This window comes from Lepus europaeus, chromosome 18 (assembly GCF_033115175.1).
Source record: "Lepus europaeus isolate LE1 chromosome 18, mLepTim1.pri, whole genome shotgun sequence".
NCBI lineage: Eukaryota > Metazoa > Chordata > Mammalia > Lagomorpha > Leporidae > Lepus > Lepus europaeus.
Genome location: NC_084844.1, coordinates 58674302 through 58687392, shown reverse-complemented (window position 1 = coordinate 58687392; position 13091 = coordinate 58674302). Strand labels below are relative to the sequence as shown.

The window sequence follows — 13091 nt, the reverse complement described above, 5'->3', positions numbered from 1 at the left end:
CCCACCAAACCCCCTTGTGTATTCTTGTTCACTGCCGATCTTTGTACATTCTATTCCTTCTCTTGGAAGTGCTCTTATGTTTTCTTTTCATCTGATACCTCCTACTCAATCTTTTAGATTTCACTGGAATGATCACTCCCTGGGAGCTCTTCTCTGACCTCCTTGTTTGGGTCAAATCTCTACATTTCGATTCCCACGCACCTGGAAATCACTGGACAGCGCTGAGATTGGTTGGCGCCAGTCTGTAAGCTACACAAACTGTAGGCAAGGACAGGCCATATCAGGAGGAGGGAATACTCACATCTCTTTTTGCTTACTGTTTCTCATGCCTGGAGACAGTGCTCAGAAAAGGGCTTCTTGATGAATGAACAAATCGAGGAATCAAAAGTCATGATGATGTTGAAGGTGGTGAATCTGCATCGAGCCTTCTCCTAGGGCCACCAGCTTTGCCCTTGGTTGAAGGCACAAGGGCTGGCCATTCGCTCAGACATCAGGGACCTGTTTTAGTGATTGAGGATTTCAGAGGGAGCTGCGGGTGCTGTTATTTTAGAAGGCTCCTTTTCCAGAAAGCTCACAGGCCAGTCGCAAGGAGTCACTCCATCCGTGATCTCATCCAGGGAGGGACATTTTGGATTTGGATGCATTTGGCTGCTGAAGAATCCTGATTGCAAAATCCAATGACTTCATGCTCTTTTTTCCTCCTTAGAATAAGCACAGCTCTCTTCATGCTGGGGCAGCCTGGTGCAGACTTTCCCGAAGGAGCAGAAAAATAGTAATTAAGAGACAGCCAGTTTTAACTCCGTGAAAGGACTATTGTCACAGGGTTCTTACATGGTCGTTTTTAATTGGTTTTCCATGTGCTTGTTAAAAAAAAAAAAGTGCTGCTTCACTAGGTAGCAGATTCTCCTGTGTGAATAAAGTTATTATAGCCTTCCTGGAGCTTAGAGATTCACCTGCCTGTTTATTTACTGAAATCCCAACCCACAGAGCATTTGGGAATCTTAGAAACCCCTTACCTACACTGCTCTGGGCTTAGCTGGGATTCAGTTGGAAGGGCCACTAGTTCTCATTTCCATCCCTTGATTCATTCAAGAAACCTTGAGCTCCCATAAGACAGCAGGTGTTGAACCGGTCAGTGGTTTTCTGGGCCTTCAGTGCCTCTTGCTGGAGTATAAGCTCCAAGAAGGCAGAAATCTTTGTCCATCCTGCTCTTGGGTGAATCTAGAACAATGTCTTGCATGCAGTTGTACTTGTGGGCTGGATGTGTAACTCCCTCATGTGAAAATGGGTTCCAGATACCTTCCTGTGTTTGGCCAGCCTGGCATTCAGTATACACTTCCCCTCTTGTTTGGTAACAGAACGCTGCTTTCCATGGGGGTGGAAAAAAAATCTTTGTCCCACTCTCAGACTCTGTGGAGTCAGTGGAGCCAGCCCCACCCCTAAGTTCAAATCACTAAGACTTGGTTCCAGGTCTTTTGGCAACTCCTGGGAGGAGAAGCTTCCCCCCACCCAGCCCCCACCCCTGGCTGCCCCAAAGGACAGGAATCTGGAAGATTGCAAGTCTGGGGTTCCCGGGGCCACTGTGTAGTGAGTGACAGCCTTCCTGGGAGTGGAGCCCAGACGGAGAGAAGGAGAACTTGGAGGAGTCTGGATAACCCGGAGCCCTAATGACATTGCTTTCTGTGCGTTCCGTGGCATCTCTCTGCGTTCATTTCCTAGAGCTGCTGTAACCAAGGACACAAGCTCGGTGTCCAACACAACAGCAGTTTATTATTATTACCTCTGAGTGAAAGTTCAAGATCAAGGTGGCAGCAGAGTTTGTTCCAGCCGAGGACTGTTCTAGACCTCTTTCCCAGTTTTGGGATGTTTCTGGTGTCTTTGGTGTTCTCTGGCTTAGAGATGCATCACCCCAATCTCTGCCTTCATCTTTGCCTACTGTTCCCCGTGTACACACCATTCGGTCCAATTCCCCCCATTTATAAAGATACTAGTCATGTTAGATTAGGACCCATTTAAAAAATTATTTACTATTTATTTGAAAAGCAGACAGAGAGAAAGAAAGAGATCTTCCATCTGTTGGTCCACTTCTCAACTGCCTGCAACAGCTGGGGCTGGGCCAGGCTGAAGGCAGGAGCCAGGAGCTCCGTTCAGGTCCTCCACAGGGGTGGCAGGGACTCAGGTACCTGAACCATCACGTGCTGCCTGTCAGGGTGTGCACTGACTAGCAGGAAACTGGGTCAGAAGTCCATCACCTTTGTGAAGACCCTGTGTGCAGATATGGTCACATAGACAGGTTTTGGAGCTAGGACTTCAAAGTCTTTGAAGGGGACACAGTTCACCTTATAGCTCTCACTCTGGCAACTGAATAATGTTTCTGTTTCCATACAGCAAAGCCTATATTTGCTATATGTAAATATAAATATATATATAAAGATAGCAAATGTAGAACAAAGAATAGGAATTTCCATTTCTTTCCATATGGTTTTTCCATGCAACTTTGGGGGAGGACACAAGAAACAAAATAAACTAGATTTGAGGGGAAAAAGACAGTGTTGTATATTTCCTATCAAATATATATACACACATGCATATGTGTGTATATGATTCTATCTATGTGATTCTATCAGTATATCATTTATCTACCTATTGCCTATTGACCGATTGAGCCAGTCTGTATATGCCAAAGTATTTATCTATCATCCATATACCTATTATCTATCATCTTCAATACATTCATGGAAAATATGTATTATGAAAACTATCTAGGGATTTAAAAATGTTTGGCATCCAGATAAGCTTGTCTTTTATTTCCATGAACTTTTTGAAGTACCTATCATCTGTATCAATCATATCTGTCTTCATCATCATCATCTATCCAGCTACCTTACCATCTGTCATTTATCTACCTACTGTCTCTCTACCTCTCATCTCTCTGTCATCTCCACCCTGATGGCAGATGTTTCACAGTCCCTATGCTTTTCTCCCGCATGTGAAAACGTTTAACTTAAGTACCATTGGCTTCCTCTTCCAGCCTCAAAGGAATTCTCACTGACCTGGTGCTGTTAAAATCCTACCCCCGCCTCTGCTCCAGGCTGACAGTTCCCCAGCCCAGCAGCTTTAGCCCTGAGTAGGGAGGGGCACAAGCTGGGGCTGGGCCGTCCCATCCTGGGAGCAGACACTGCTGACTGATGGCTTCCCTGTAATCCATGCCCCAGGTGCTTAAGGGATGAATGGAACTCTATACTTCCTTGTTTCATTGGTTCCTTAGCGAGGTAGCAAAAGAGTAGCAAACCTCTCTTCCATGTGAGACACTGCTTTAGGTGTGAGGACACACGGTGAGCTAGCAAACCACAGACATGGGTGCTATGGGGCTTACACTCCTACTTCATCCTGGGAAAGCCAGTCCCATGGTTTTTCACGTTTCGCTCTTGTGTTGACCTTGGGCTGGTGAAACCGATGCTCCCAGCCTGGCCTTGGTAATTTCTGCCCACATCAGGACATGTCCAGCCTGGGCACCTGCAAAGCAGGCCATCTTCCAGGGCCCAGCTCTGCACACCCCCTCTGTGGCTGTGGGCTGCTAGCCTCCCGCAGAGGCAGCCTTTCCTGAGGTTTGTCTCCCGTCTTGGGATCAGACGCAAGGCTCAGTAACAAGTCTCGAGTCTTTTATCTTCAGTCGCTGTGGTTCCTATACCCTTGATTATTTAACCTATTTCCATTGCTTTATGTATTTCTAACCAGCACAAGACGGTGACAGTCTGGATAGTTTTATGGCAGGCAGCAGCAGTTAAAGAAACAATCTCAATCATTAAAAGCAGTGCCTTTGTATAACTAAATAGCATAGAGACACAAGGACTAGAGGTCTATTGGTTCACGGTTCTGGGAGGTCTCAGAACATGGCATCAACATCAGGTGAGGTCGCCCCATGTTGGGGCACAGCATGGCGGATGCATCACAATGGCGGGACAGAGCAAGCCTGCTACCTGGGAGCTGTCTTCTTCTTCCTGTCCAGGTGCCAGGCACATCCTGGGAGCCCCACCCTCATCTAATCCTAAATACCTCCCACAGGCCCCGCCTCCAAATGCATTAAAAGATGAGTGCAGGGACTCGTTTGCCAACACATGAATTGTGGGGTTTTGAGCAGGTCCGGGCTTGGGACTGCTGAGAGCCAAGGTCCCCCCAGAGCAGCTGTTGTGCTTGGGAGCTGCTGCCACATTGCATATCCCAGCAGCCTCATCTGAAGATGTTGCCAAAAAATGCTCACCCACTGCTGAATGAAAATTTAGCCAAAAATGATGCCAGCGATGTGTGTTACCTTAGGGGGTTGGCGAAACACGTCAGAAACTAGGGATTGATTCGAAGCCTGGCTCTGCCCCCCTCTTGCTGTGAGTCTGAGCAAATTAAACCCCCCTCTCCCACCTTTGTTTGTGCCCCAGGATCTTAATCTGTGGAATGGGAAGGCAGAGTGCCAATCTCACAGAGCTGTTGTGAGTCTGTACTCCTGAGGTGTTCAGAACAGGGCCCGGCATGTGGCACGTTTTCAGTGGATGTTAGCTTTTATTATAAATGCCCCCTTTGGAAACAAAATTATGAAGAACCACGAGAATGGCTTTTGGCTGGGGCGGGTGGATAGTAGGTCATGTAGGAATTATGAGATTTATCGATTATTTTACTTATTTTGATATTTCAAATAACATTAAAGGAAAGAATTATACTTTGATTTTTTTTTGGTAAAGATTTATTTATTTATTTGAAAGTCAGAGTTACACAGAGGGAGAAGAAGAGGCAGAGGCAGAGAGAGAGAGAGAGAGAGGTCTTCCATCCGCTGGTTTAACTCCCAAGATGGCTGCAATGGCCAGAGCTGCACTGATCTGAAGCCAGGAGCCAGGAGCTTCTTCTGGGTCTCCCAAGTGGGTACAGGGGCCCAAGGACTTGGGCCATCTTCTACTGCTTTCCCAGGCCATAGCAGAGAGCTGGATCAGAAGTGGAGTAGCCGGGACTCGAACCAGCACCCATATGGGATGCCGGCACTGCAGGCAGTAGCTTCACCTGCTATGCCACAGCTCTGGCCCCTGATTTTTTTTTTCCCAAAAAATGTCGTTAAAAAAGGTTGCAAAATTCCTTCCTATTGCCCATTAGCATTGGGTTTTTACTCTGTGCATTATTAACTCTTACTTTGTGTAGTAGTGAGTCTATTCTATGTCAATCATGTTTGGAGTGGAAATAGAGCTGGTCTTTACACTACATCAAGGCTCATCCTCTTATAAATGAGAAGCTAATAGCCAAACTGTTAGGGCCAGCGTTGTGGCACAGCAGGTTAAGCCACAACTTGCAGCACCGGCATCATGCCTCAGAGGGCCGGTTTGAGTCCTGGGTGCTCCACTTCCTACCCAGCTCCCTGCTAATGCGCCTGGGAGGGCAGTGGAAGATGTCTCAAGCCTCTGACACCCACATGGAGGAACCAGATGGAATTTAGGGCACTCAATCCTTGCCTTTGCTGCTGTTTGGGGACTGAACCAGCCGATGGAGGCTCTCTCTGCAACTTCATCTTTCAAATAAATAATACATTTTTTTAAAAAGATTTATTTATTTATTTGAAAGAGTTACACAGAGAGAGGAGAGGCAGAGAGAGAGAGAGAGAGAGAGAGAGAGACAGGACTTCCATCCAATGGTTTACTCCCTAGTTGGCCACACCGGAGTTGCGCTGATCTGTAGCCGGGAGCCAGGAACTTCTTTCGGGTCTCCCACGTGGGTGCAGGGGCCCAAGGACTTGGGCCATCTTCCACTGCTATCCCAGGCCATAGCAGAGAGCTAGATTGGAAGTGGAGCAGCCGGGTCTCAAACCAGTTGACCATATGGAATGCCAGCGCTTCATGCCAGGGCATCAACCCACTGTGCCACAGCGCCAACCCCTAAATAATAAATCTTAAAAAACAAAAACACATCTTAAAAAACAATAACCACTTCCAGGAGAGGTCTTCAACAAGTTCATGGAAAATGCGCATTGAAAGAACTATGCATGGATTTTGAAACTTTCTGCACCAAAACAGACTTATCTTTTAATTCCATCTTCCACACACCTTTTGAGGTCTCCTTGTCTGTGCATGGCCCTTGAACACTTCATGGACATCTCCAAAATGATTCTTTCTTTTGATACTCAGAGTGTCCCTGCAAGAGGACCTGGGCAGATGTCATGAGGACCTTTTGGAATGAAGACATTGAACGCCGAGAGGAAGAATGAAACCCTCTGCAGGATCACAGGTAATAAAAGCCAGAATCTTTTAAATCTTTTCTCCTATGCCATGGATGCTTGGTACTGGAATAACTCACTGCCTGAGGGCTCACTGGCTGTTGGGAGAGATCTCTAGAAAGAGGTTATGAGGTTGTGACTGTAGGGGTCAGTAGGTCAGGAGGTGAGACTTGCCTGTGGGGACAAGTACAGGCAAGTAGCGATTAACCAACATACAAGACTTTGATGTGTGTATGGGGCCTGTTGGATTCCCAGGTCACCTTAGCATTCCTGGAATTGTGGGAAACAGGAAGGAGAAAAGAAGGTTCCACACTGACTTGAGTGTTCTTGACGCTTGCACTGAAACAGGATCCTAAAAACGCAAGGCTGCACAGTTGCACTGCATTAAATGAACTAAGGGGTTTTTAAAAAATTAATAATCTAAATAGTACCTGGCCATGCACATCGCCAGCCCTTTATGGTGTGGATGGCAGGAACTAAAACACTTTAAAAAGCCATGGATCCCCTGGAGCAGCAAACAGGTGAACGCAGGTCTGGGGAGCCCGGCAGAGGGGGCGATGAGCTTTGCCTGGCAGGACGCGAGCAGATCTCCAGCGGTAAAGTTCGCCTCGTTCTTCACTTCCTGTCTCTCTCACATTCCTCCCACTGGACCCTGTCCAAGTCCTTAGCCCGGTATTGTCTGGTCTTAGAAGACAGGAAGACTGGCTCTGCTGGCTTCCGTGTTTTTTTTTTTCTTTACTAAAGTAATTTGGTTTCTTTGTGGTTTCTTACAGCCCGTCAGTGAGAAAGAAGAAGCCAGTGGGAATACATAGGAAATAAACTAATTAGTACTTGAAAAAAATAGCACCGCCGCTGCGGTATGGCTGTCGGAGGAGGCGTGTGAGAGGCGTGGTGGGAGAAGACAGGAATAAGTGGGAGGTGGGGGCTCTGCCTGTTAGTGGCTGTGTAGGCAGTCGGGAGCCTGAGCAGATCCATGTTTTTTGAAGGGTGACTGCAGCAGGGGTGCGCAGGGAATTCTGGAAGTAGACACCACGTGCTGTGGCCATCTTGCAGGGTAGGCCCCGGAATTCAGTTTGAAAGTCCAGACTGGTGGCATCGCCCACACCAAGAGGGGCTGCGGAGGTTTGCCGGCGTACGTGATGAAGCTCTCTGCGGAGGAGCCAGGCCGAGCACCGAAGCTGGGTCAGAATGACCAGAGAGCGAGAAACGAGACTGGCTGGGTTTGTATTCATTTATTTGAGAAAGAGAAACAGGTGCAGACAGAGAGAGATAGAGACAAAGATAGAAGATAGATAGATAGATAGAAGATAGATAGATAGATAGATAGACAGATAGAGACATCAAGAGATTTCATCCTCTGGTTCACTTCCCAAATGCCCATAAGGAGTTGGGGCTAGGCTAGGTTGAGTCTAGGAGTTGCGAGCTCCATCTGGGTCTCCCACGTGAGAGTCATTGATGGCTTAGAGTGATTCGTCTTCTTGGCTCTTGGCTATTGTGACTAATGCTACAATGAACTTGGAAGTGTAGATTTTTTTTTTTTTTTGGTTCTGCCAGTTATAACTCTCTTCAGGATCTATGTTCAGCACTGGAATTTCTGGATCACAGAGCAGTTCTGGTTTTAGATTTTTGAGGAAGCTATATACTGTTTTCTGTCATGGCTCTGCTCATTCACACTCTCGCCAACAGTGTACACCAGGGTTCTCTTTTCTCCACGTCCTCCAGCATTCTGTATTTATTTGAAAGGCAAAGAGAGAGAGAGAGAGAGAGAGAGAGAGAGAGAGAGAGAGATATTTTCCATCTGCTGGTTCACTTCCCAAATGGCTGCAACGGCTGGGGCTGAGGCAATCCGAAGCCAGAAGCCAAGAGCTTCTTCTGGGTCTCCCATGTGGGTGCAGGGGACCAAGCACTTGGGCCATCCTCCACTGCCTTCCCAGGAGCATTAGCAGGGAGCTGCCTTAGATGTGGAGCAGCCGGGTCTTGAATTGCCTTCCATATGGGATGCAGTTGGTGGCTTTGCCTGCTAGGCTACAGCACCAGCCCTGCTTGGCCCATTTTTTAATGTTTCCACTACAAAAAAAATGATAAGTTGATGAGGTGGTAGATACATTAATTAGCTTTATTGAATCTTTTAATAATGGGTACAAAACTCAAAACATATGCCCAATAGAACACACAATTCTTACTTGTCAATTAAAAATCAAATAAATTTAAAAAAATCAAATGTACACAGAAATACAGTGTTTTAAACTTTTTCCAGACCTACCAAACCAGCATTCCAGGAAATCTGTGTTGGTAACCAGCTCCCAAGTAATTTGGAAGTACATTCCAGGGAGTGACATTTGGAAACCCAGAGCTGTAGTAGCAAGAGAGAGAGAGAGAGAGAGAGAGAGAGAGAGAGAGAGAGAGAGAGAGAGGAGAGAGACAGCATTGAGAAACACCGGACATAGTCCAACATACTTGTATAGGACATAGAGGAAAGCCTGCCTTTGAGAGTTTGCTCCTTTTGGGGATCGGGTGACATGGGGTTGGAAGGGTAGTTTATGGGTGTTGGAGAGGGAACAGAAGAACTTGCAGATCCCTCTAAAAAGCTGCGTGCATGTGATTGTGAATCTGTACACATTTCTTCATGGGTGTTATCCGCCGCGTGCCCTCAGCTCTTGGAAAACCCTCCATGACTCGCTTCACAACTCCAGTCTCAACACCCTGTATAACTCTAGTTCCTTCTGGGAGTGTGAAACTCCTGTTAATAGTTGCCGAGGAAAAACGGAATTAATTAGCCATGTGAATCCCTTGCAAAATAAATTATGTAATGTGTTCCAAAGAGAAGAGAAATCCCTAAGGGATTGCCTTGTAGTCTTAATAACTGCATTGCAGCATTCTTTCTTGAGTTGACAGCTAGGGTAAAACCTGTCTGTGCTCCACCTGGAAAGCATAATTGATTTTTTTTTTTTTGACAGAGTGGATAGTGAGAGAGAGAGAGAGAGAGAGAGACAGAGAGAAAGGTCTTCCTTTGCCGTTGGTTCACCCTTCAATGGCCACTGCGGCCGGCGCACCGTGCTGATCCGAAAGCAGGAGCCAGATGCTTATCCTGGTCTCCCATGGGGTGCAGGGCCCAAGCACTTGGGGGCCATCCTTCACTGCCTTCCCAGGCTATTGCAGAGAGCTGGCCTGGAAGAGGGGCAACCGGGACAGAATCCGGTGCCCCAACCGGGACTAGAACCCAGTGTGCTGGCGCCACAGGTGGAGGATTAGCCTATTGAGCCACGGCGCCGGCCTTGATGGATTTCTAAGAGAAGTCACATTAGCGTGGGCATTAAGACGCCACTTGAGATACCTGCATCTCCTGTTGAAGTGCCTGGGCTCCAATTTCAGCTTCTTGCCAATGCACACCTGGGGAGGCAGCAGGTGATGATGACTCAAGGTGTTGGGTTCCACATGAACTGCTCTAGTAATTGACCCCTGCCATCTCTGTGGGGGAGCCAGATGGAGTTCCTGGCTCCTGGCTTTGGCCTAGCCCAGGTCCAGCTGTTGTGGGCATTTGGAAAGTGAACCAGTGGATGGGATATCTCTGTCTTTCGAATAAATAAATAAAAAACTCAAAAAAAAAAAAAAAAAAAGAAGTCACAGGTATCCCCAGATAGCCCATCCAGCTCCCTGCTAATGCACCCAGGAGGGCAGTGAATGATGGCCCAAGTACTAGGGTCCCTGCCACCCACGTGGGAGACCCAGATGGAGTCCCTGACTCCTGGTTTCAGCCTGGCCCAAACCTGGCTGTTGCAGGCATTTGGGAAAGTGATACGGGGGGGGGGGGGGGGGGGGAGCACTTGTATACTTGGTATACTTGGCTTGATATTCCAGCCCTCTCTCTTAAGTTTTCTGCCATTGTAATCACTTGGTGAGTCTCATGGTTTGTTGACAGATCTTCTGTCCTCTTGGGTTGCTGGTCTGAGAAGGGAGAACACAAGGTGAAAGATAGTCAGGACAGGTGCCTACAACTATCCATCAGCTAGCTGTCTAGCTGCCTGTCTCCCTAAGCTAGCTGCCTATTGTCCGTTACTTATTAATTGCATCTTTAATACATGCTCTTTTCATCTAACCTTCAGCATGTATTTGGAAAAAGATAATTCAGATTTTAAAACAGCTTTCTTGAGATATAATTCATATTCCACTTAATTTCACTTCACTTACCAGTTTAAATTGTGCAGTTCCATTGTTTTTAGTATATCCACGGAGTATTGCAACTATCACCCCAGTCAATTTTTAGGACATTTTCTTAAAAGCATTTTTATTTACTTATTTTCACTTAATTTAAAAGACAGGGGATGAGAGAGAGAAAGAGAGAGAGAGAGAGAGAGAGAATCTTCCTTCCACTGGTTCACTGCCCAAATGCCCCCAGCGGCCAGGGCTGGAGCTCAGAACACCATGCAGGTCTCCCTCCAGGGTAGCAGGGCTCCAATTGCTTGAGCCAAGAAGTCTGCTGCCTCCCAGGGTGCACATCAGCCGGAAGCTGGAACGGAGGGCAGCGCTGGGATTGGAAGCCAGCACTGTGATATGGGATACGGGCACCACGCCAGATGCCCACCCCTCTGCTGTGCTGATTGTCTGGATCCCCCAGGCCATCGCCGGGGCAGTGCAGGAGGGGAAAGCACTAGGGCCCAGATGCCAGGACACCCCGTCGCCTCTACCGGTCCCCTCCCCAGTGCTCCTGCCTCCCCACAGCCGTGAGCAGCCCTCCTTCCCTCTCCATGGACCTGTGTCTCCTGGATGGCTCACGTAACTGGAGTCCTGCCGTCTGGGTACCTGGCGACTGCCTGCTTTTGCTTAGCCTCGTGTCTGCCACGTTTATTCACACAGTGGTTGTTTTCCGGGTGAGACACAATGAAAATGGCTCGCCGTGGTACCTTCATGGAAGCAGGGAGGGCGTTATGCATTTTGTGGCAGCCTGAGTAAGTATTGCCGAATTAGTTTGACTCTACTTAAACCACGGTGCTAGGCACCTAGGACTAGGACCCAAGCCCCGTCTTCTGCAAGACAGCTGCTGGTTAGGCAGGTCGATTCTGAAGCCAGGCTGCCTGCGTTCAGATCCCAGCTCTAGCCTGCCTACCTCATTGCTGGTGAATGACCTGGAGGGAGCTCTTCAACCCTTCTGGGATGCAGTTTCCTCACCCGGGAAAGGGGGCTGCAAACTTGCACCTAATTTCTACCAAGGCTGTAGGATAGGAGAGATGTAAAGCCCTTGGCGTGTTGCCTGGCCTCCGATAAGCCCTCCATAAAGGCTGGCGAGTGTCGCCTCTAATCAGTGAAAGAGCTGCAGCGCGATCAAAGGGCCCCGGGGCAGAGAAGGGACAGTCAGTCCTCCGTGAGGCGGTGGCAGGGGAGGGGAGACCTTGGCCTGGGTTGCAGTCCCTGGAACGGAGATGCAGCCACGGTTCACAGTGGCAATCTGGGGCTGCCATCTTGTTTTGAAGACTGAACTTCAGGCCCTTTAGGCGGGCAGCACCACCCCTCCACGAGTTCAGCCGGTCTCTTGGAGATGTGTGTGTTGCCAGTCTCTTCCTGGAGGCCTTTGAGTTCCGTGCCCTGCTATGGGAGATGGCCTTTGACCTGGAACTGAAACATTGGTTCAGCATTAACCCGACAGGGAGCCAAAGAGGGCAGGGTGGGGCAGTGGGATGTTTTATTTACTGCACGTACCTTGGAGGCTACAGGATGATTGATGTCCCTCTTTCCCACATCTCCTTTTAAAAACTAGCTTTTCCATAATGATTTCATCCTACAGGTGAGTGGTACAGCCTTCCTACAAAGCTAAAAGCAAGCCTCCATCTTCCTTTTCCTGTTACAGCACCTGGGAAAGCAGCAGGAAATGGCCTAAGTACTTGGGCCCCTGCCACCCACGTGGGAGACCCAGATGGAGTTTTAGGCTCTTGGCTTTGGACTGGCCCAGCCCTGGCCATTGTGGCCATCTGGGAAGTGAACCAGCAGATGGAAGATCATTCTCTCTCTCTCTCTCTCTCTTTCCTTCTCTCTCTCTGTAGTTCTGCCTTTCAAATAAGTAAGAAAAAAATCTTTGAGAAAAAAAGAACAGTGCTACTGTGGATTGCAATTTTTGAGTATTCCCAGTAACCCTTCCTTATCTATGGTTTGCTCTCTGTGGTTTCAGCCACCCACAGTCAGCCAACAATATTAAGTGGAAAGTCCCAGAAAGACACAATTCAGTTTTTTTAAAATATTGATTTATTTATTGAAAGTCAGAGTTACATAAAGAGGGGAAGAGACAGACAGAGCGAGCTCTTCCATCCACTGATTCACTGTCCAAATGGCCTCAACAGCTGGAGTTGGGTCAGGCCAAAGCCAGGAGTCAGGAGCTTCTTCCAGGTCTCTCATAGGTGCAGGGACCCAAGCATTCGGGCTGTCTTCCACTACTTTTCCCAAGAGCATTAGCAGGGAGCTGGGTCGGAAGTGGAGCAGCCGAGTCTTGAACCGGTGCCCCTATGGGATGCCGGCACTGCAGGTTGGGGCTTTACCGGCTATGCCCACAGTACTGACCCCTGATTCAGAAGTTTTCAGTTGCACTCAGTTCTGAGCAGTGTGATGAAATCTCGCACTGTCTTGCTCCTCCCCATCCAGGACCTGAGTCATCTGTGCAGGGTCTCCACGCAGCGCCCCACCAGCCCATTCGTCTCTTGGTAGCTGTCTTTGTTAGTAGACAGAGTGCTGTGAACAGTGCTGACAGTCTCGTCACCCCTGTTTTACTTTGCCATGGCTCCAACGTGTAAGAGCAGCAATGCTGGCGATTTTACTGCAGCAGATTGTTATAACTGTTCTAGTTTATTGTTAGTTATTG

General features: G+C 48.1%; 1 protein-coding gene across 2 annotated transcripts in view; it reads left to right on the top strand.

The window, feature by feature from the left end:
- The first annotated feature begins 6169 nt into the window (after positions 1-6169).
- CDRT4 (CMT1A duplicated region transcript 4) overlaps positions 6170-13091 on the top strand; it is an 81640-nt gene continuing 74718 nt past the window's right edge. For both annotated transcript variants that reach the window (XR_009864296.1, XM_062175506.1), the window contains exon 1: positions 6170-6258. Coding sequence is in view for 1 of the 2 variants with exons in the window: in XM_062175506.1 (XP_062031490.1) it covers positions 6235-6258 (24 nt within the window). In the remaining variant the exon portion in view is untranslated. The remainder of the gene's footprint in view (positions 6259-13091) is intronic.